At 42.9% G+C, this 24,349-nt stretch overlaps 1 protein-coding gene across 1 annotated transcript in view; it reads right to left on the reverse strand.

The window, feature by feature from the left end:
• HEPHL1 (hephaestin like 1) overlaps nucleotides 1-24,349 on the reverse strand; it is a 62,562-nt gene that overhangs the window by 27,826 nt on the left and 10,387 nt on the right. The window contains exons 2-9 of the mRNA XM_067568183.1: nucleotides 21,168-21,412; nucleotides 17,503-17,715; nucleotides 12,545-12,724; nucleotides 9,737-9,991; nucleotides 8,498-8,666; nucleotides 2,793-2,932; nucleotides 2,482-2,613; nucleotides 123-334 (exon numbers count right to left, since the gene is read on the reverse strand). Coding sequence (XP_067424284.1) covers nucleotides 123-334; nucleotides 2,482-2,613; nucleotides 2,793-2,932; nucleotides 8,498-8,666; nucleotides 9,737-9,991; nucleotides 12,545-12,724; nucleotides 17,503-17,715; nucleotides 21,168-21,412 — 1,546 coding nt within the window. The remainder of the gene's footprint in view (nucleotides 1-122; nucleotides 335-2,481; nucleotides 2,614-2,792; nucleotides 2,933-8,497; nucleotides 8,667-9,736; nucleotides 9,992-12,544; nucleotides 12,725-17,502; nucleotides 17,716-21,167; nucleotides 21,413-24,349) is intronic.

Here is a 24,349-nt window from a genome sequence, read left to right on the forward strand (position 1 = left end):
ACTTTCCTGTATTTTACTAATTGGGCTAAGCGCATGTTGTACAATTTGGACCTGAATGTGAACTTCTCCACAGATCACCAAATCATGCCATTCAGGATAGGTAAAGACATCACAATTAGTACCTGTGTTCCATCATGATTCAAAGTGTTCTTTCTACAAACTAGCAAAGGTCCTATGAGGCCAGAGTTGGTGTCCATGATTGGATCAGATGCTGAGTAGTACAGGTAGGTCAGGCATGGTGGATCGCTGGCTGTTGGGCCTACGTTTTCAGGCACTCTCCATTTGTATGTGAAGGTCTCAGAGGGGTTAACATGTGCTCCCAGCTTCCTATGTCCTTAAAATACAAACCCCGCAAAATTACGCTTTTCTTACATTTCCCAGAAAATAAGCAATACTTGGAGGTCAGTCACAGTCATTAGTTTCTGAGGACAGGTTCTCTGTTCTCAGCAAAGCAGCACAAACACCGTCCAAATATTCACTACACTTTTCCAAGGGGCTGGGCATGCCCCACTCCCATTGACAGCAATTGGAGCTGTGGCTACTTAACAGTTCAGGCTCTGTAATCTGTTTCTTTCTGGCTCTGCAACAGAACATCAGTAACTTTGTTATGGTCTCAGGAGTGTTGCTTACTGCTTATATGTGGTGACTTATTTGTAACCCAATTTTGAAGGGGCGGGGATAGTATCATGCAAAGGTTTGGTATATTGCCATTCACAACAAACTCAAGGACAATGTTAAATTAGTAAAACACCTGCCATGGAGCATGTCAGGGCAACTGATTGAAGACTTACAAAAAGAATTTCTAGTATGGTTAGAAAAAAGAGTTGATTCTGCATCCTTCAAACGCAATGGTAAAACATCCGCTGGCTTCAATGTGAGCAAGACCAGGCCCAGAATGTGATTTAAGACTGAGGAACTCATTGATTGGGTCGGGCGTCTCACTGCAGTCCGTCACTGGCAGGCTGTGAGCATTTCATTTTCTGTGTGGCAGTTTGTTTCAGCTGGGCTCCTGAAATATTTCACAGGCCCACAGAGGAGACATTTGAAAGCTTTAGATGGACTATGAATGGGTATATTAATGTTATTACTTGGGGCTATAATATGTGCTACAAACCACACTATATAGCATCCAGAAGCAGAGATTTATACTAAGACTGAAAAATGACAGCTCTCAGTAAACAAAATAGCATTGCTTTGGAGATAAATAACCCTCTGCCACAGGACAGGAATGAGCTGTAGGCTGAGAGAATATGTCCAGACATCATAACAAAAAAAGCTGTACAATGCACCCAAAGTACAGTTAGCTACTTAAGTCAATCCATGCCAAACATGGCCACAGCAGTGAGTGCATGGCCTATGGCCCTCTTACTACAGGACTCCCACTGGGATCAGAGCATGAAGGTGAGAAGACAGAGCAGAAGCACACTTCAATCAGGGCACTACTGATGACGTGGGTGGCATCAGGGTCTTTACCGATGACGAACAACACTGCTGGCTGCCTTGATTCCCACGACACATGCTGGGAGATCAGGGATTGAAACCATAACAGAGTGTGCTGCTGCTGTTTGTATTGATCTCATTAGTTTGTTTACATTTTTCCTTTACTTGCTCTGTACAGCTCTCTGCTGGGAATATGCCCTGTGTGTTAGTTCTGAGCGTTGACAGAGCAGCTGAAACAAAGCATTTCAGCCAACGAGTGACTTGCCCTTCTATTGGATGCTTTAAATGAGACAAAAAGTGCTGCAGAGACTATGCAGAAATATTCTCAGAGTAGAAAAATAGAACGTTCAGGCCTAATTGATAATGTGGGAGATTTCACAGTGACATTTATGTATTCACAAGGATGAACTGCTTTGCTGCTTTCCAGTTACATCAGGCAAAAAGTATTCCCAGTGCTGCTCAATGTTCCAGGTGTATCTCAATGTGCCACTGTGATTAGAACACGAGAACCTCAAAACAATGCTACTGTTACAGCTGGGGGGAGGGAGGTGGAGCAGGGCAGAAATGAAGTAGGTCAGATCAGATCCTGAATTATTAACAGCAATATCCTAAAGAAGAGCAATAACTAAATATGCAAGACAAACAGAGATACAGTACCAAATTCCAATATCGGTTACTCTGGTGTAAATACAGAGTAGCTCTTTTTACTTCAGTTGAGTTAGTCTAGATTTTCACTAATATAACTGAGATCGTAATCTGGCCCATGATTTTCATTTGACATTACAAGATGGGAAAATATCAATTAGTCTCCAATGCACAGTCTGGTACGCATCCAAGTGGAGGATCCGACATAGGAATAACTGAATGCATTTCTATGACCTGTGTTATACAGAAGGTCAGACTAGATGATTTAAGGGTCCCTTCTGGCCTTAAAAATCTATGAATATATGAAGTAGACAAATCAATAATGCTACAGATGAGGAGAGTTAGCTTCACGTAAACCAGGTGGCAACAATCACCACCAACACCGTTGAAACTTACCGTCTAAATATGGTGTTCCTTCTGATTCCTTGCTATAGCTCACACCATGTGGCATAATGCTATAGTTTTTCTCAGCTTTGTTGGCAAAAGTAACTAGCAAAGTATCTCCCACTTCAGCCTTGATAACTGGGCCTTGAGAACAGAGCAGGAAAGGAGTCACTTAGAAAAACTGCCAAGCATAAAATATTGCCCCCTCTACAGAATGGGGCTGATTATCCTGTTAGCTACATGCACAAAATTCCAACTGAAGTGGATTGGAATTTCATGTTTACAAATGATGGAGTGATAGGACCTGAAAATATTTACTGTACCAAGTATTCCAAGGTGCACTGTAGCCTCAGTTCGGTTCTTTTTTCTGGTAAACGTGTCATCAGTATATTCCACATACTGAACTTTCCAATATTGTCCTCCTATTCTATCAATCCCTTGTGTAAAAAATGGTGCAGAGTCACTGTGAAATAAACAAATCAGACTGATTACATAGTAGCATATGCATTCATAACACTTCATTTAGGGCAAAAATCCTTTTCTCAGATGAAACAGGACACCGGACTAGATGGACAATCGATCTACCCAGAATGGCCATTCTTATGATCTACTGATAAAATTGCTATATAATAGCTAGATTTATTATTGTTGTTGTTATGTTCCTATGTTCAGATGCCATCATCATGTAAATATGCTGAGCGTGTACCACGAGTGGAAAGGGAGCTCTGCATGGAGATTAACCAACAGAAATGTGCATTATAGAAAACAGAACTGCACTGCAGTTCCAGAACCAATCCAAGAGATCAGGTTAATAGTTTGTCTGAAACATTTTACCTTGTCAGGTTATGCACTCCAGAATTAAGTGACAGTGTAATCAACTGATTTTAAATTCTGGAAAGGTGAGGTGTAGCTGTTGTTAGAAATTACAGGAGGGGAGTGGGAAGAACAGGATCATAGAATCATATGGTTAGAAAGGACTGCACAGGGTCACCTAGTCTAACTCCCTGCCAAGATGCAGGCTTTGTTGTGTCTAAACTATCCAAGACAGATGCTATCCAGCCTCCTTCTGAAAACCTCCAGTGAAGGAGCTGCCACAACCTCACTAGGCAGTCTGTTCCAATTATCCTATTGTTCTTACAATTAGGAAGTTTTTCCTGAGATTTAATCTAAATCTGCTATGCTGTAGTTTGAAACCGTTGCCTCTTGTCCTGTCCTCTGAGTTAATAGAGACAACTTTTCTCCATCTTTTTTATGGCAGCCTTTCAAGTATTTGAAGATTGCTATGATGTCCCCCCTTAATCTCCTCTTTTGCAAACTAAACATACCCAGTTCCTTCAGCCTTTGTTCATATGGCTTGCATTCCATCCCTTTGATCATTTTTGTTGCTCACCTCTGGATCCTTCCAGTTTCTCTACATCTTTTCTATACATTGATGATCAGATTGAACACAGTACTCCAGCTGAGGCCTAACCAGTGCCGAATAGATTGGTACTATCACCTATGGTGACTTGCATACTATGCTTCTGTTAATGCAACCTAAAATTGCATTTGCTTTTTTTCCAACAGCATGGCATTGCTGACTCATCTTGAGGTTGTGATTCACCACAGCTCCCAGATCCTTCTCAACAGTGCTGCTGCCAAGCCAGTTATCCCCCATTCTGTATTTGTGCATTTGTTTTTTCTTCTTTAAGTGTAGCATCCTACACTTGTCTTTGTTGAATTTCATTTTGTTGTCTATAACCCAGTTCTCCAATTTATTAAGATCCCTCTGAATTTTAGCTCTATCCTTCAAAGTGTTTGCTACTCTCCCTAGCTTTGTGTCATCTGTAAATTTGATCAGCATGCTCTCTATGCCTACATCCAGGTCATTAATAAAGATGTTAAACAATACTGGACCCAGAACAGATCTCTGTGGAACCCCACTTGATACCTCCTTCCAATCTGACATTATTCCATGAATAGTTACTCTTGTTTGTGGTTGTTTAACCAATTATGTATCCGTTTAATGGTAGTTCCATCAAGACCACATTTCTCCAGCTTACTTATCAGAATGTCATGTGGGACTGTGTCAAAAACCTTGCTGAAGTCCAGGTATATTATGTCCACTGCATTCCCCCATCCACCAAACCAGTTACCCTGTCGAAGAAGGAAATCAAGCTGGTTTAGCATTTGTTCTTAGTAAATCCATGCTGGTTGCTAGTGATTACCCCTTTATCCACCAGGTGTTTGCAAATAGAATGTTTTATACATTGCTCTGGTAGCTTCCCAGGTATTGAAGTCAGGCTATAGGGGTCTATAGTTCCCCAGCTCCTCCTTTTCCCTCTTTTTAAAGATGGGCACTACATTAGCCCTTCTCCAGTCTTCCGGGACCACTCCTGTCATCCATAAGTTTGTAAATATTATTGCCAGTGGCTCCAAGATTGCTTCAGCTAATTCCTTAGCACCCTTGGATGAATAACATTCAGCTCCAATTCATTCAAATTGGTCAGCAGAGCTCTGATGTGTTCTTTACTTACCCCAGTCTGCATCCTTTCCCCTTTATTGTCTGTGGCACTTAGCTAACCATCCAGTCACGTGTTACTTTTTGTAAGAAGACTGAAGCAAAGTAGGCATTGAACAGCTCTGCCTTCCTATCATCTTCTGTTACCAGCTCACCTTCTCCATTGAGCAGCGGACCTACATCATCCTTAATCTTTCTTTATTGTCTGACATATTTGGAGAATCCCTTCTTGTTGTCTCTAACATTTCTTCCCAGCTGTAACTCATTCTTTTCCTTGGATTTTCTGATTTTGTCCCTACATGCTCGCACTATTCCCATATATACTTCCTTGGTGACGTGCCCCTTCTTCCATTTCCTGTACAAATCCTTTTTGGTTTTTAAATAGCTAAAGAGCTCCTTATGCAGCCACATAGGCTTCCTGAGCCTCTTTTTATCTTTCCATTGCATCAGAACAGCTGGATGTTGAGCCTCCAGTATTACATCTCTTAGGAACTGCCAGTCCCCTTCAACTCTTTTTCTTCCTAATTGGTCTTTCCATAGGACCTTGCCTACTATTACTCTGAGTCGGCTGAAATCCTCCTTTCTGAAGTCCAGTGTCCTTGTTTTGCTGTTCTCATGTCCTCCTTTCCTTAAGATCTTGAATTCTATCAGTTCATGATCACTTCCTTTCACATTCCCGACCACCTTCACATCCGCAACTAATTCATCTCTGCTGGTCAAAACCAAAATGGACAACCCCCTAGTTGTTTCCTCAACTTTCTGAATGAGAAAGTTGTCCCCTACACTTGCTAAAAATTTGGAGGACATATTATATTTTGCTGTAACAGTCTTTCAACAGATATCAGAGAAGTTAAAATCTCCCATTAATACTAGCTCATGTGTGCTAGCTAATCTTGTTACCTGCTTGTAGAATGACTCATCCACTTCATCTTCCTGATTTGGTGGTCTATAGTAGAACCCTCACTACTGTTCTTTTCCCTTTTATCCTCACCGGGAGATTCTCAGTAGGTCTGTCACTCACCTCCTCTTGGAGCTAGGAGCAAGTGTATACATTCCTGATGGAAAGCGTAACACCTCCTCCTTTCTTCCCATACCTATCTTTCAGAACAAGCTATATCCTCAGTGCAGGTACTCCAATCATGGCAGTTGTCCCACCAAGTCTCTGTGATGCCAATTAAGTCACAGTTTTCTTCATATACCAGGACTTCCAGTTCATCCTGCTTGTTCCCCATACTTCTTGCATTTGTATACCGGCATCAAAGACATTTTGCAGACTGCCCAGGTGCTTTTCCTCTTGCCTTTTTAATGCAGTTGTGATTTCTAGTCCCTTCTCCAGAAATCAGTCCCTTCCCTTTGTTGTTCATTACTTGACCCTAGATACACATTGGCCAGATTTTTATCACCATCCTCCATAGGACCTAGTTTAAAGCTCTCCTTATCAGGTTAGCCTGATGATGTCCAAAGATACTCTTCCCAGTATTTGACAGATGGAACCCATCCTAGCATAGTAATCCTCTTTCCTAGAACATCAGCTCATTGTTGAAGAAGTCAAAGCCCTCTCGCCGACGCCACCTGCAGAGCCACTCATTTACTTTCATTATTTGATGGTCCCTGCCTGGGCCTTTTCCTTCAATAGAGAGGATGGAGGAAAACACCACTTCTGCTCCAAACTCTTTTAACCTTCTTCCCAGAGCCACAGAGTCTAAAGTGATCCTTTGGCAGTACTGTGTTGGTGCCCATGTAGATAAGTAGGAAGGGAAAGCTGTTCGAAGGATGTCAAGGAGAAGAGAGTGATCAACATTATCAAAGGCTGCAGAAAGTTTCAGGAGGATAAGGACAGAACAGATGCCATGAGATTTAGCCAGGAAAAGGCGAAGGCAGTTTTGGGCATTGGAGAGGATAGAAGCCAAATTGGAGAGGCTCCAGGAGCAAGTTAAAGTTAAGGAAGTGGATGCAGTGATAGTAAATAGCCTGTTTAAGGAACACAGAAGTGAAGAGGAGGAGAGAGGTGGGATGGTATTGAGATACTTTATCTACCTACCTACAGCATTTCTATTGTACCTATCATTAGAGAATCAAGGAGTGGACTGATCCAATGCTCCAATGTTGCATTGGGGTGCAATGCTGCTGGAGGGGTCACCTTTTAGATGAGAGGTGTAGTGATGTGGTCACTTACTGAGTACCCCTCATGGCCAGGGGTCACATTACAGGCATTCTGCCCCTCCTGGCCCCCTCTTACAGGCCCCTTAAGGTGTGTCTACACTGCAATCAAAAACCCATGGCTGGCCCATGCCAGCTGACTCAGGCTCACAGGGCTGGGCCGCGGGGCTCTTTCATTGCAGAGTAGACATCCAGGCTTGGGCTAGAGCCCAAGCTCTAGCCCCTTGTGAGGTGGGAGAGTCCCAGAGCTGAACATCTACACTGCAGTTAAACAGGACAGCCCCGTAGCCTGATCCCCACAGACCCAAGTCAGTTGGCACTGGCCAGCTGCAGGTGTCTAACTGCAGTGTAGACATACCCTTAGGCGCTCCATGCAGTCTCTGCTGTGGCTCACAGCACCCCTTTCTGGGGCTGGTTTAATGTCAAATGAAGTTCACACACAGCGCAAGGGTCCTTAATAACAAATGAATCCAAAAAGTCCCAATGAGTCCCCCAAGCAAAGTCCAAAATCCTAAGCCCCACCCATCTGGCTGGAGCTCTGGCACTTCTCCCTTTCCCCTTCTCTTACTCTCTCAACCTGACACTCCTGCAGCTTCCTGCTGCCTTTTACCCTGGGATCACCTGATTCTACCCCGGAGTGGCTCATCCTGTAACCAGGGCTGGCTTAGGCCCAAGCTCTCCAACACAGGGGCAAGTCGCCCTGTGACGAGAGGTAAACCAGGAACTTTTAAATCTGGTGTTTTAGGCACAATCCAGATGAGACTGGGAAACTGCATTTTACTTAGCAAAATTTCCTCTGTAGTTTCAAGTGGATACCAACATCTCCTCCACCAAACTGCTGCAGGCTGTTAAACTGCTGCTGCATTTAACCGGGTTACATTTCATAGGTGCATGACATTTGCATATAAATTGGGTTTGTAGCACAAAGGAGTTAGATACATGTTATTTGGCATGAAAGGGCACGTCCCAGTTACATGTATTAATATATCTAGAAAATTGAGTACAAATCTATACTCACTCATTACATTCTAACTCAAGGCAAGACATAAGTGAGTGTAAATATTAGAAGGCAGGATCTGTGTCATCCTAAATTTCTGTACAGTATCTAGCACAACAGGCCCTTGATCCTCATTAGGGTCTCCAGGCAATATCATGATACAAATCATCATCAACAGAAATAAAAAAAAAAAAAAGATTTCACCATTATGGCAGCCTATGACACGTAAATTGAGATTTTCAAAGGTGCTTAAGGGATTTGGACACCCATTTTAATTAATGGTAATCCAGCATACAAATCTGATAGGCAGGTGTGAAAATCCACCCATACTCTTTAAATAAAAAATCTGAGTGAAAGGCTGGGACACGTACCTGCCAGTGGTGTTCAAGGCCTGCCCCGTGAATTTATCATAGCCTTCAGGGCCGTAATTCCATAGCACAGCTTCAGCAGCAATAAAGTATCTTCTTTCCTGACCAGTCAATGAAGGCGGAGGAATGTTTTTATGGCAGGCTTGAACATTATACAGCCCCTTCATACCAGCTGAAGTGCAGAAAGAATCCACAAACAGTTCTTAAGACAGTGCGAGTTTTACCATTTCAGGCATTTCTTTCGTTCAAAGTTAATGTACATTAGCTTCACTAGAGGAAGATGAACTACATGTACTGGGAGAAACAACTTGGATTGTTTGGGCAAATTTATCTTTTGAAAGAGTTCCCCAGTGTATATCAGGTCAGATTCTGCCTCCCTTACTCTCTTAGCACAGCACATTATTTCACAAGTAATACCACTGAAATCAAAGGGACTACTCATGGAACAAGATACTAGTCAAAGGCCCAGATCCTCAAAGGTATTATGCACCAGACTCCCATTGAATTCACTAAGGATGGCAGAATCTGGCCTTTAGGGTCTGATCCTTTACGGCACTAGGCACCTCCTAAAAGGTAGGGAGTATCCTCACCTCTCACTGACTTCAGTAGGAGTGGAGAGGGTGGGCAACACCTTGCAGAAGGCACTCAGCACCTTGCAGAATCAAGCCTTTACTGCCTGAGCCAAAGCTCATAGAAGTCTGTGAGAGTCTCTGGATCAGATGCTTAGATGGCAAGTTCTTTGGCACAGGGACTGTCTTTTATATTATGTTTGTATAGTGCTGGCACAATGAGACCCAGAGCCTGATGGATTCCTGTGGGCTCTAGTGTAATACAAATAATACTTAATAGTAAGCTCTTTCATGCAAGAACTTTTCATTGGCCTTCTAGAAACACAGCACATTTTTTTCTCAGATTTGTTCAAACAGAAAAAGGATACAATGTTTCACTTGACGTGAGTTTTTTTAAGTGTAAAAGAGTCTATATTTTACAAGAGAGTGCATATAAAGGGCCTGACCCTGTATTCATTGCTCACCACAAGCCCCAATATATACAAAAAGGACTTTGTTAGGGCTGGATCCGGCAACCCCTTATTGCGTGAATCATCCTAACTCTTATGAGTCACTGAAGTCATTTACACTCACTGATAATTTGGCCCCATTTATCTTTTTGTCAGTGACTGAAATCAGACTCAGGAGATTTATTTGATGAAAACAAGTTAAGTCTAAGTCTGTGTCACTGTACCTTGTAAGTGTTCATTGACTTGACAGGTTAACAGCCATCTCCCAACATTCTCTGGAATCATTTCCACTGTAACGAAGGTCGCTGGAAATAGGTTGACAACGTCTGCCCTGTGTCCTCTGTTAATGATGGTGTGGCCATAGAAATATGCAGAGTGGATATCTATCTCGTTACCTATTCCAATCAAATACCAGGACATGGATTCACCAGCGCACATCTCCAAGATGGGGAGATTTCCAAAAATGTAGCCATTAATAGCTAAAAACAAAACGAAACACAACCATGAGATACAAAGGAGAAGCACAGATTGCTGGTGACTCATATTTAAAGAATATAAATGCCTGTTCCTTAAAATAAACCCTCAGAATGTCCATGCTGAGTCCATATTCAAGTTAGGCAGTTAAAACCCTCCTCAAAAGTCTCCTTTTCCATTATGCCTACAAAAAACTTGACACCGGTTAGGCTGCTGATGTGCAGAGATGATGTGCTGACCAATATTGTCTCATTATTTCTTTGTGCTCTCCCGTTTATGTGTCTGTATCCATCTATTGTCTTAGTTCTTATACTTAGATTGTAAGCTCTTTGGGGCAGGGAGTGTCTGTTTGGTTTATGTTTGTACAGCAACTAGCACGGTGTGGTTCTGGACCAGGACTAGCCGGCATAATAATACAGATATAAATAATTAATAGCATGTATTAGTTGCAGCTACAGAACAGTTCTGAAAGGATTAGCGGCTGCTACGACAGCATGGGCGGTCTTCCGGTCCCTGCTCCGCTCCTTCCCCAAGGCCCTCACCACCTGCCGCTGCGTGGTGGCTCCTCTCCTCCACTCTACCCTCTCTCTCTGGAGGTCCTGGCCGCATTATGTCCCTCTCTCCTCCACCTCCTTACCCCCTGAAAACCCTCCCACCCGCCATGTCCTTCCTCATCCCCCACAAGACCCCACACCCGCCATGTCCCTCCTCAGCCATCCCCCTAGCAAGACCTCCCACCCACCGCATCCCTCCTCACTCCCATCCCCCGCAAGACCCCTCCCCCCCCACCGCCCACCTTGTCCCTCACTCACCTCCCCCGTGAGGTGCGGGGCCTGGGATGGGCCTCAGGATGGGACCTGAAGCAGAATGGGGGTGAAGTGTGGGCGGGGCCACAGGTGGAAGAGATGGGACAAGGAGCTAGCCTCCTCCAGGGGAAGCTTCACCCCCCCCCCATGTATGACTGAAAACCAGAGTGCAAACATTGTCACAATAGTTCCAGGTGGGGAAGAGAAAGGAAAGCTCTGCAGTTAGATCACTGGCCTGGGCATCAAGAGGCCTGGATTCTATCCCTACTGGTTACAAACTGCCTGGGTGATCTTGGGAAGTCACTTAGGCCAAGTTTCCACTGAAATCTGAAGTTAAGTATCTAAATAAATGGCCAGATTTTGAAGTTAATGGACGCTGTGGATACTCAGCACCTTTGAAAATCACAGAATAATAGAAATGTAACACTGAGTTTGATAAGTTTATGGAGGGGATGGAATGATTGGACAGCCTAATTTGGCAATTGACTGATCTTTGACTACTGGTGGTAGATATGCCAATGGCCTGTGAAGGGATGTTTGATGGGTGGGTTTTGAGTTACTACAGAGAATTCTTTCTTGGGTGTCTGGCTGGTGAATCTTTCCCACATGTTCAGGGTTTAACTGATCGCTATATTTGGGGTTGGGAAGGAATTTCCCCCCAGGGCAGATTGGCAAAGGCTCTGGGGGTTTTTCATCTTCCTCTGTAGCATGGGGCATGGCTCACTTGCTGGTGGATTCTCTGCACCTTAAAGTCTTTAAACCATGATTTGAGGACTTTAATAACTCAGTCATAGGTCAGGGGGTCTATTACAGGAGTGGGTGGGTGAGGTTCTCTGGCCTTCGTTATGCAGGAGGTCAGATTAGACGATCATATCAGTCCCTTCTGACCTTAGAGTCTATGAGTCTATGAATGGGACCTTGAGCGATCATCTACTCCATCCCCCTGTGCTCAGAAAGGACCAAGTATATTTAGCCCATCCTTGACAAGAGTTTGTCTAACCTGTTCTTTAAATCCTCCAGTAATGGGGATTCCACATTCCCATTAACTTCAACATCAGGCCATTTATTTCAGTGTGTAAATATGGATTTAGGGGCCTACCTGTAGACACTCACATTTGAAAATGGTTATGTTAATCTCTCTCTAGCTCAGCTCCTCCACATGTAAAGAGACTACACTACCACCTACCTACATTGCAGGGAGCTATGAGGCTAATTTCATTAGACCAGATCTTCAGCTGACGCAAAGGGCTATAGTTCCACTGACTGCAATAGTAAAATGCCAATTGATACCAGCTGAGGATCTGGCCCATTATTTGCAAAGCACTTTAGAGCTTCTGACACTAGCCACTTCAAGTAGTGTTTTTCAGCAGTACATCTCACAGTGCTTTATGAAAGGTCATTCTCATCATTTCTCTTGTACAGATGGGGAAACTGAGGCACCAAGGGGCTAAACGATTTGCCAAAGTTCAAATAGCAAGCCAGTGGTAGAGATGGGCACAGGAGTCAGGCTTCCTTCCTCCAGATCCTGTGCCCTGAGCCCATGCTGCTTATAGACTTGAGGACAGGCTTTCTGTAAGTACAATGGGTTAAATATTCTGGCCCAGCCTCAACCTATGCTTTCATTTCTTGCCAATTAACAGAGAAAAGAAAGACATCAAAAAGGCAGTTATAAGAAACAACAATATATTACAGACATGAAAACAATCTAGTAACTATTCCAGGATAAGGTTGTGCTCGATAGTGGCTGCTCACCATGCATTTTGTTGCTGTTCTTGAAACTTTCATCCTTTTTGTCAACTGTGGTTGGGTCTAAGCAGAAAGTATTTATATTTGCATCAATGTACCAGCTGAGATTTTCATCTACAATGCTATACATCAGGGCAAAGCCTTTAGCAGCATCAGTGCTTTGTATCGAGGAGTCATCTAAACTTCCTAAACAGCAAACAAACAGGAAAGTATTAAAATAAACTTAGAGTTAATTAAATTTAAACATGGGTCCTCTTACAGTAAGTCTGAATGTACAATATTTCTGAAGTACTTTGTTAAGCTGCAGGATTTTTACAGACCAATTTCAGCATAATTATTTGAATGACCATACTGGGAATGTTAATTCAGCTTCATATACATAGGCAGATGGAAAGATTTCATAGTCTCCCCTATGAAGAATGAGTCTGAGGCACTCAAATGATGCAGGCTGCATTTGAGATTAGGTTAGCCCATTTCATAGCAAAGTCTCCCTCTTCCTCAGGAAATACAAAGATTGCCCAAGGGAGGTATACATTTTGTATGTAAAATACATGGGCCAGGTTATCCTTTCAGATGCACAGAGTAGATTCCCATACACTGAAGATTTGACACACTTGAACATATAAAGATACATGCCATACAAAAAAGCCTGCAGCCGGCAGACTGGATGGAACTCGGTGAATGAGGCAGCTGTTTAATATTTATTTTTGTCCTCATTTTTTGACGTGTGGGCTCATCTGCAATGCACTGTGCACCATGAAAGCCCTATCCTGATTGAGGCAAGGATTTTGTTTTTGTTTTGGTGGGGTGGTTTTTGTTTTTGTTTTTGGGGGGGGGGGGAAGGGGGTTGTTGGTTTTTTATGTTTCTCTCACTGACAATACATAGGTGGGAAGGCTATGACAGATACAGAGGCAGCAGCTGCAGTGACCCAAGCAATAGAAGAGACAATGAAGATGACTGGATGTGGAAGCTGCGGTATGTACATAATCCTGGAGGGGGTACCTCAAAAGCGTTTTGTTTGTATGAAGTGCCACCTAATAGAGCTGATGGAAGAGAAGATCCGAGGCTTGGAGATGCAGGTGGAAACTATGGTTGAGTTTAGAAGGGGGTTTGAGCAGATGATGAAGTAAACACATGAGGAGGCTGAAGAGAAAAGCCCAGACCTGCAGATGGAAGCAGAACCAAAGAACTCTGAGGGGAGAATGCTGGGTGAGGAAAGTGGCCAGTGGAAGCATGTGACTACAAGAACCAGGCGGAGGAAAAGACGAGCTAGTGAAGGAGAAATAAAGATCAAGAACAGGTTTGTGGAGCTGGAAAATGAAATAGGGGCACAGCAAGCGGTAACTGAAGGTGGGAGGGCAAGGAAGAAGAGAAGAGCAGCTAGTCCTATACAAAGAGTGGATGAGCCAATGGAGATACCACCAGATAAGAGCTCCAGGAGGATCTAGGATGGGTTGCAGAAGATTGCAAGGGAGAACAGAAAACAAGAGGACTTGCAGCCAGAAAGAACAGGGGATAGGCTGAAGAATTGCACCATCAACAGGAAAAGGCAGGTCTATGTGACTGGGGACTCCCTACTGAGAAGAACAGACAGGCCTGTAACCAGAGCTGATCCAGAGAACAGAAGAGTGTGCTGTCTGCCTGGTGCTAGGATACGAGATGTGGACCCAAGGCTGAAGAGGATCCTAGCGGGAGAGGGAAAGAATCCACTGATTGTCCTTCACGTGGGTACAAATGATATGGCTAGATTCTCACTGGAATGAATCAAGGGAGACTATGCCAGGCTGGAGAAGACTTTTAAGGAAATCGAGGCTCAGGTGATCTTCAGTGGGATTCTGCCTGTCCTTAGAGGAGGACGGCAAAGGTGTGACAAGATTATGATGATCAACAGATGGCTCAGTCAGTGGTGCTATAAGGAGAGCTTTGGGATGTATGGCCACTGGGAGGCATTCATGGACAGAGGTCTGTTCTCTTGGGATGGATTTCACCTAAATAGGGAGGGAAATAGACTTGTAGGATGGAGGTTGGCACAACTGATTAAGAGAGCTTTGAACTAGGAGTTTGGGGGAGATGGTTGGGAGATGCCCGGGTAATCTCCACGCCTGATTTTAAGATTGTGAAGGAGGAAAATGAAATAAGATCATGAGCTAATTCAGTTCAAACTAAATGGATGGATAAACAAAAATAGATCTGATTTCAAAAGGGCTAACTTTTCAAAAGGGCTAACTTCAAAAAATTAAGGGAATTAGTTACAGAAATGGACTGGACTGAAGAACTCATGGATCTAAAGGTGGAGGAGGCTTGGAATTACTTCAAGTCAAAGTTGCAGGAACTATCTGAAACCTGCATCCCAAAGAAGGGGAAAAAATTCATAGGCAAGAGTTGTAGACCAAGCTGGATGAGCAAGCATCTCAGACAGGTGATTAAGAGAAAGCAGAAAGCCTACAAGGAATGGAAGATGGGAGAGATCAGCAAGGAAAGCTACCTGTTGGAGGTCAGAACATGTAGAGATAAAGTGAGAAACACCAAAAGCCAAGCAGAGTTGGACCTTGCAAAGGGAATTAAAACAAACAGTAAAAGGTTCTACGGCCATATAAATAGGAAGAAAACAAAGAAAGCAGAAGTGGGACCACTAAGAATTGAGGATGGAGTGGAGGTAAGGGTAATTTAGGCATGGCCCAATATCTAAACAAATACTTTGCCTCAGTTTTTAATGAGACTAATGAAGAGCTTAGAGATAGTGGCAGGGGGGATAATGGGATTGAGGATATGGAGGTAGAAATTACCACATCCAAGGTAGAAGCCAAACTCCAACTGCTTAATGGGCCTAAATTGGGGGGCCCAGATAATCTCCATCCAAGAATATTAAAGGAACTGGCACATGAAATTGCAAGCCCATTAGCAAGGACTTTTAATGAATCTGTAAACTCAGAGGTTGTACCGTATGACTGGGGAATTGCTAACATAGTTCCTATTTTTAAGAAAGGGAAATAAAGTAATCCAGGTAATTACAGGCCTATTAGTTTGACTTCAGTAGTATGCAAGGTGTTGGAAAAATTTTTGAAAGAGAAAGTAGTTAAGGACAGCAAGTTTAACAGTAATTGGGACAAAATACAACATGGTTTTACAAAAGGTAAAATCGTACCAGACTAACCTGATCTCCTTTTTTGAGAAGATAACAGATTTTTTAGACAAAGGGAATGCATGCAGTGAATCTAATTTATCTAGATTTCAGGATGGCATTTGATACGGTTCCACATGGGGAATTATTAATTACATTGGAAAAGATGGGGATTAATATGAAAATTGAAACGTGGATAAAGAACTGGTTAAAGGGGAGACTACTGAAGGTCATACTCAAAGGTGAACTGTCAGGCTGGAGAGAGGTTACTAGTAGAGTTCCTCAGGGATCGGTCTTGGGACCAATCCTGTTTAACCTTTTTATTACTGACCTTGGCACAAAAAGTGGGAGTGTGCTAATAAAGTTTGTGGATGACACAAAGTTGGGAGGTATTGCTAATACAGAGAAAGACCGGGATATCATACAACAAGGATGAACTTGTAAACTGCAGTAATAGAAATAGGATGAAATTTAATGGTGGAAAGTGCAAGGTCATGCACCTAGGGACTAATAACAAGAACTTTTGCTATAAGCTGGGGACGCTTCAGTTGGAAGTGACAGAGGATGAGAAGGACCTGGGCGTATTGGTTGATCACAGGATGACTATGAGCTGCCAATGTGATGTGGCCATGAAAAAAGCTAATGCAATCCTAGGATGCATCAGGCGAGGTATTCCCAGTAGAGATAGAGAGGTGTTAGTACCGTTATACAAGGTGTTGGTCAGACCTCATCTGCAATACCATGTGCAGTTCTGGTCTCCTATGTTTAAGAAAGATGAATTCAAACTGGAACAGGTGCAGAGAAGGATGGGATGAAGACTAGGATGATCCGCGGAATGGAAAACCTGCCGTATGAGAGGACACTCAAAGAGCTTGGCTTGTTTAGCCAAACCAAAAGAAGGGGCTGAGGGGAGATGTGTGCTGTCTATAAATACGTCAGAGGGATAAGTAGCAGGGAGGGAGAGGAGTTATTTAAGTTCAGCACCAATGTGGACACAAGAACAACTGGATATAAACTGGCCATCAGGAAGTTTAGACTTGAAATTAGATGCAGGTGTCTAACCATCAGAGGAGTGAAGTTTTGGAATTGCCTTCCAAGGGGAACAGTCAGGGCAAGAAACCTAGCTGGCTTCAAGAATGAGCCTGATAAGTTTATAGAGGGGATGGTATGATGGGATAGCCTAATTTGGCAATTGACTGATCTTTGACTACTGGTGGTAAATATGCTCAATGGCCTGTGATGGGATGTTAGATGGGGTGGGTTCTGAGTTACTGCAGAGAATTCTTTCCCAGTGTCTGGCTGGTGAGTCTTGCCCACATGTTCAGGGTTTAGCTGATCACCATATTTGGGGTTGGGAAGGAATTTTCCACCAGGGCAGACTGGCAGAGGCCCTGGGGGGTTTTCAGCTTCCTCTTTAGCATTGGGCATGGGTCACATGCTGGTGGATTCTTTGTACCTTGAAGTCTTTAAATCATTATTTGAGGACTTCAGTAACTCAGTCTATTACAGGAGTTGGGTGGGTGAAGTTGTGTGGCCTGCGTTGTGCAGGAGGTCAGACTAGATGGTCCCTTCTGACTTTAGAGTCTATGAGTCTATGAGTCTGTGGAGGTATAGTCTGGTCACAAATTACTGTCCCCTAGAGCAAGAGAGAAGCAGCAAGGAAATTGTCCCTGTGCCACAATTCTTAGCCTGGGGTGCTCCTATAGTGGTACAACTATAAACTGCTCCTTACGATGAGCTCTGTACAGACACAACCGAGCCCATAACATTTACACCTATAAACAAAAATGATTGTTAAGAAGCTAATACAGAGCGGCTTTATCAGTATTTTCAGTTCTGTACCTTTTTTACAAACCAGCAATGGTCCGATTAACCCAGAACTGATATCTCGAGGTGTATCAATGTGCGAATGGTAAATCCAAGTCAGGCAGGTTGGGTCTGCCGAAGTGGGGGCATATTCTTTCTTCACTGGCCATGTATATGTATAATTTCCACCAGGAACAACAATATCATCTGCTTTGCTTTTGCCACTTGTTCCATCTGGGTAGAGAGCTCCTAGTATATAAAAGAAAAAGGTAATTTAAGGCCAAACATATTGGGAAACCGGGTTATCCTAAATAAGTTTGGAATTTTTTCTTTTTGTTGTTACATTTTTGGAAATAACCTAACAAACTATTTCACAAACAGACCAATGACAGCAGCAATTGCAGACACAGAATCATTTAGAAATCAAGAAGCAGTTCTGAGAATAACCTCCAAAATAAAACGCACAATATTAGTAAGTAAAATTTACAAAAGACATCACATTCCACAGGCCGACTAATATTGATTTATGTCTGATCTGTTTTGAGAGGTTTCCTCTACAAATCAAAGAGTAAAGGAATAGAAGATAAAAGAGATATACACAATGTAGAAAGATACATCTAAAGAAACTCTACTTCCAGGCTAGTTCCATGCTATTAGCTATACCTACTGTTAGCACAAAAATCCACACAGGCTACCTGAGACATCTGCGACGGCTGCTCTTCAGCTGACAGCAGGACTGACCCATGCATCTGACTCCCACATCCAGATGAATGCTCCGAGTCCAACATTGCTGGCCTCCCAAACTATCTCTTCGATATGCAGCAAGGAACATCCTATTCCCAGCCATTTAATTTGGAAGGTATTTAGAGCTGGGGTTTTGATCTAGGCTCTTATACGGATGTGACCTACCGAGGCACAGTCCAAACTACTAAGTATCTGGGTGACCCCTGCTGTGTAACCTAGAGTGTCCTTTACAGGTAATGGTCCATCAGCCTTGTTTACACCAGGCTGAGCTGTCAGTCTCTGAGAAACTGGTTTGGCCACTCACCAGACTTATCTGGAAAACATACTTTTAGTCATCTCAGCTTATGTTTATAACTTCACATATATAATGCAGCTCTGTGCATTTTGCCATGATATTACTGATCAGCAAATGATGAGTTTTTAAATGATATCTCACATGGCACACCTTGTACAAACATTATTACAGTAGGGTGTAGAATGTGAACACAGGGGTATATTCGCTCACAACAGACGGGGCCATTTTCAAAATTTAGCTACAGAATTGGGTTTTGAATTCAAATACTTCCAAAGTTTGGGGTGCTGGGGGGAGGGGGGGGGGTTGACTCAGGCCCATTTCTATCCATATTTGCTCAAAAGTTCACAAAACTCAGACAACTTTTTGATGAACCTGGCATGATTTGGGGGTTTCGTGATGCAAGTTTTGCACACGTTGTTCCTCTGTTCACTGTGATACAGGAACAGCCTGTAGCTAATCTCAGTTCCTCTTGCAGTTTCTCACTGGAACTGTCCAAAGAAGCCAGGTGAGCTCTCACACACTTCCGTGATACTCAATATGAATGATTTTCTTCCAGTTATAAATGAGTGGCAAGCCATGCAAATGCACAATTGTGTCAGAGAAGGAAATGGCTGCAGCCACTAGGGGGTGAGTCCTTACAGCTGGTGGCCATTGCATTCAGTCCAGTGGTACGTGCACACATGGTGGGCAGACACACAGACATATGCACAAACAAGATGTATTTTTCCATACAGTATGTCTTCCCTGCAATCAGAGGTGTGACTGCACCATGTGTAGACATAGTCAATCTTGCTTTCATGTAGCTAGCTCAAGTAACAACAGCAGTGAAGCCATGGCAGGAAGCGCAGCAGCATAGGCTAGCTGCCTGAGTACATACGCAGAGTCTTGGGCAAGGTTGTATAGCCTGCGTTACGTAAGCTAGCGAGACCAAACCTAGCCTGGATATGTCTACATGTGCTGCAGTCACACCCCCAATTGCAGTGCGCACATACTCACAGATGTTGCAATGATTAAATACATGCATAATTATAGAGTTTAATATGCCTTGGATCTTTAGAGAAGCCAAGGAACCTTGAAAACCCTTTCAAACTTTCTATTTGCTTATTTAGAATTTTAATCCTTATTTAATATTAATGCAGAATGAGTATCTGTGTACTAATGAAACCACGTATATTCAGATAATCCCGTGAGGGGCCTCAATCTCAACACTTAGATGGCTAGATGATACTAGGGGAGAGGCATACCCCCAGCTGGTGTATATTATTGTAGCTCCTTTGACTTAACTGGCATAGCTCCACTAAAAATAATGGATTACTGATTTACATCAATTGAGGAACTGACCCAAAATATGCACTACTTTAAGCACCAGTATGAGAAGAATAAAAACTTGGGGTGAAATCCTGACACAACTGAAGGCAATGGCAAAGTTTCCATTGACTTCAGCAGGGCTAGGCTATCCACTTAGAACTCCCACCTGCAAATTATCTATTAGAAACAAAAATATCTGACACCGGAAATAAGGATGTGGGGGTGGGATAGGTCCCTGCACTGGCACTGCAGTACATACAGTACTTCTCCTAAGGGACAGGCTGTAGTACAACCACAAATCATTGAGCTTGATGCAGAGATTACTGGGTGATATTCTATGGCGTGTGTTATGCAGGAGGTCAGATTAGGTGATCATAATTGTCCCTGCTGGCTTTAAAATGGTTGAAAATGATGATGGTAGGGTGAGGAGAAAATGCACACAGCATATAATTTGCTTTCTGAGCATCTAGCATTATATCAATATGCTTCCTCGCTTGCACTGTGCAAATGACATGATGTGACATGTTATAGCCCCACAAAGAGCTACAGAAGCTTAGTCATTTGCCCATGGGAGCTGAGCATGTGTAGAGAGAACACATCATTGGAGCTAAGATCTCTCATGTGGACTAGAGAGGAGAATTTAGACTGTCTCAAATTTTTACTAAGAAAAGCAAACAAGGAAGGAAGAAACTAATTTTCCTAAAAAATGAAAAACATAATAAATGAGAATGTTCCTTTTTGAAGTTACTGGTTAATGATACTCATCAGTTCATTAGGAACTGATAAAAAGTTCATTAAGGTCTATGAAAAGAACACCATTCACTTCAATCAGCTCTGGACCAGGCCCTTATCCAGTATATTTACTACAAAAAAGGAAGGGGGTAGAAAAAGAGAAATGAGAAAAAACAAAATTATTATTAATTATTATTATTATTATTATTTTATTATTATTTATTTGTATTAGTGTAGCACCTAGGAGCCCTAGTCATGGACCACTGTGCTATGTGCTGTACAAATACAGAACAAAAGGACAGTCCCTGCCCCAAAGAGCTTACAATTTAAGTATAAGAAATAAACAAATGGATACAGACAGACAGGAATATATGGAGACAATATTGCTGAAGGCAGATACAGGGTGGGGGAAGGGGTGTAACATAAACAGAGTGAATAATGTGATGGTGGCAAACATCAGGTTAGCATCACAGAGCTTTTTGGGGAGGTGAGGCTAGGATTACTTCGGAGGACATCAGCTAACTAGAAGGACAAGAGAGGGGAAGGAGAGTGAGAAAAACTGAATAAGGGAGGAGAGAGCAGAAGGGGCAGGTGTGGAGTGAAACTGAGAACTGGTTTTTACCTTCAGAATCTTTGTCGTAGAAGAGACCATGTGGATGCAGCGAATAAGGACGGAAAGCAAAATTCTTTAAGTGAACAACAAAGACATCCTCTTCTTGAGCCTTCATGACTGGACCAAGGAATCCCAGCCAGGATGGCTTGGGGATCTCCTTTGTGTAGGTACCATCTGTGAACTGTTTGTAAACAGCTTTCTTGTAAATACGTCCTATCCTGTGGGCTCCTCTCTTCACAAACCCACTCGCATGTCTATAGCATGGAGGGAAAAATAGTTTAAAGACGAAAATACCCTTCTAAAGTTATGCAAAAGTTGGTGCTTACTACTCATGCAAGTGGTTCCACTGAACTCAACAGGACAAGCCACAGAGCTACTAAAGCAGAATAAAGGCTGGAGAGTCAGGTCCTACACTAATAAATTGACAAAAGTTCCCTCCTGTGCAGCAGTAGGAGTTCCCTCCTATGCATACTATCAAGGATGGCCTTCAGCACAAGTAAGCCAAACAAGACTGCTTGAGGTCTGGCCATTTAAGGGTTTCTGTGTAGTCAGCAGCTCACCTCTCAATTCCCCCTTTGGCAAAAGGGCCAGAGGGGAAGAAAGCCCATTGCCTAATCCCCTCCCGAGTGTTCCTCCACGTCCCCCTAGGGGGGCACTCCACACAGTTTGAAAACCTATCGTCTATGCTCAGATAACTGGCCTATGGTTTCCAGGTCATCCTATTTACCCCTTATAAAATACTGGAACAACATTAGCTTTTTTCCAGTCCTCGGGAACTTCCCCAGTGTTCCATGATTTGATAAAAATCATCATTCATGGTTCAGAGTGCTCGTTAACCAACCTTTTAGTAATCATGGGTAAAAGTTATCTGGTCCTACAAATTTCAATATGTTTAATAGTTGCTATTTTAACTTTCTCCATAGTTACTGATGGAATAGAAAGTATTTCACTATCACTGTAAGATAGGAATACATCATCCTTCTTCTTTTCAAATACAGAACAGAAGTATTTGGTGAATACTTCTGCCTTTTCTGCATCCTGATTGATAATTTTATCATCTTTGACTAGTATCAAACCTATATCATTGCTAAGATTTCGTTTGTTCCTATTATATTTAAAGAACTCCATTTTAGTATCCTTAACCCTACTGACAACAGATTTTTCATTGAAACTAGTCTATGAGCATGAGACCTCCAGCATATGACCCACAGACTAAATCTCCCACAATGGTATAATGTTTCTTTCTACACGTTATACATAGATGTCTAAAGAGCTGCTCACCTGTTCCTTCATCTGATTTGACATTTATGGAAGATCCTTAATGGTGCCCCCATCTTGTGCCCATGTGGGGTGAGGAGGGAGCACCACCTCCACCCCCCGACTCACCTCAGAGGGCCACCCAGCCCGTGGGTCAGTGTGAACATCCGCTGTGGATGTGCCGATTTCCACTCCCAGCAGTCTCTGGGCCAAGTGCTGGCTCCACCCCCACAGACCATCACACGTGCCTTCTCCCACCCTGAAAACCTGAGGGGGTGGGGGGCAGAGGAACAGGTATTGGCCCTGCCCTAGCGGTGCAGCCCAGTTGCAAAGTAGAAGCAGCCTGCTGCTGAGGAAGTCTTGGCTGTGCCTATGACGCTGGCTGGATTGGGGGAGGGCATTTATTATATTATTTAACATCAATACATCAAAATCATAATAATTCATATGAGATATGCCACGTCAGGTACCATTATAAAGGCTATAATGTGCTAAGTAAAATGATAATGTTTATGTTCATGTGTTATATGGGTAATGGAAGCTATGGATATGTTTGATAGGTCTGTATCTCGACTTGTGCTATGTTTCTGGGCGACACCCCAGACAGGATGACTCCAGCACTAGCCTGCTTAGTGGCCCATTAAAGAAATTCACAGGTACAAGGGCCCAGGGGGAGAAGCCAGGGATATACCTGATGAGTCACCATGACTTACTCATGTGACCCTGGACTCCATCTTATTCCTGTAAATTTCCACAAGCAGCATGGCAAAGGCCAAAGGACATAAAAGGCAGCTGCAACACATCCATTTTGTCTTCAGTCAGTCTTCAGTCATCAGTCTTCAACCTTCAGCTACCTCTGGATCAACTGATCTGCAACTGAAGCTGTGAATCAAAGGACTGAGACCCATCCAGGTACTGGATGTACGCCAGAGGGACTATACAAGCCTGCAAACTCCACAATTCTATTAGAAACCTGATATATATGGACTTTCAAATCATTTGTATGTGTCTGATTGCTTTAATTATTTAACACTTCTCTTATGGTTTGTTTCTTTCTTTTTATAATAAACCTTTAGTTTTAGTTACTAAAGGATTGGCTGGCAGCGTGGTATTTTGGGTAAGATCCAAACTTACATTGATCTGGTACTGTGGCTGATGCTTTGGGGTCAGGAGAACCTTTTTGGTAAAGAGCATAGAGTTTAAATAACTGGTCTCTTTACTGACCTAGTGGCTGATTGGGAGCCAGAGACTGAAATGCAGTAAAGGGGGCTGTGTATATGTTTATTTTAGGTTCTTGATAACCAGTGTGCGGAATCAGAAGCATTATTTGTGGCTGGTTTGGAAGTCTGACTTCAGTGTCACTCACCAGTGTTGGGAGAATCTGCTTTCCTTTTGCAGCCTGCCCTGACCTTGGCATCTTCAGGTGACTACCCTAGGCATGGACGGGTCACAGTGCCATTGCTAAATATCTGTGTATTTTAAACTGACAGGTGTCGGTAATTTCTAATTCTTCTTGTTTATTACCCAGGCTCCTAGCATTGGCATATAGACAACTGAAGAATTTCTTCTCTTTACATCCCTTGATGCCTTGATTCTTTACATTCATGTTACCCTGAGTAGGACTTTTATGTCTGAGTGCACCTACTGTGTTATCCTCCTTAGCACTTCTACTGTAGACGCTGGTTTAAAGCTCTCCTTGCTACTCTAGATGGTCTGCTACCCAGAAGATTGATTCCCTTTCTATTTAGATGAGGATAGTCCAAGTCATACATCCTCCTTTCCCCATAGGCAGACCAATGTTCCATAAAACCAAACTCCTTTATTTTACACCATGTACTTTGCCAACAATTTACATCCGGTATCTTCTTACTGTCTATCTGCTCTCACACAAGATCACCTGAACTTTCCTTTCCTTTCTAAGTCTCTGGATGCTT

This window comes from Emydura macquarii, unplaced genomic scaffold (assembly GCF_026122565.2).
Source record: "Emydura macquarii macquarii isolate MOO-44397 ecotype Brisbane River unplaced genomic scaffold, CSIRO-AGI_Emac_v2 contig_318, whole genome shotgun sequence".
In the NCBI taxonomy this organism is placed as follows: domain Eukaryota; kingdom Metazoa; phylum Chordata; order Testudines; family Chelidae; genus Emydura; species Emydura macquarii.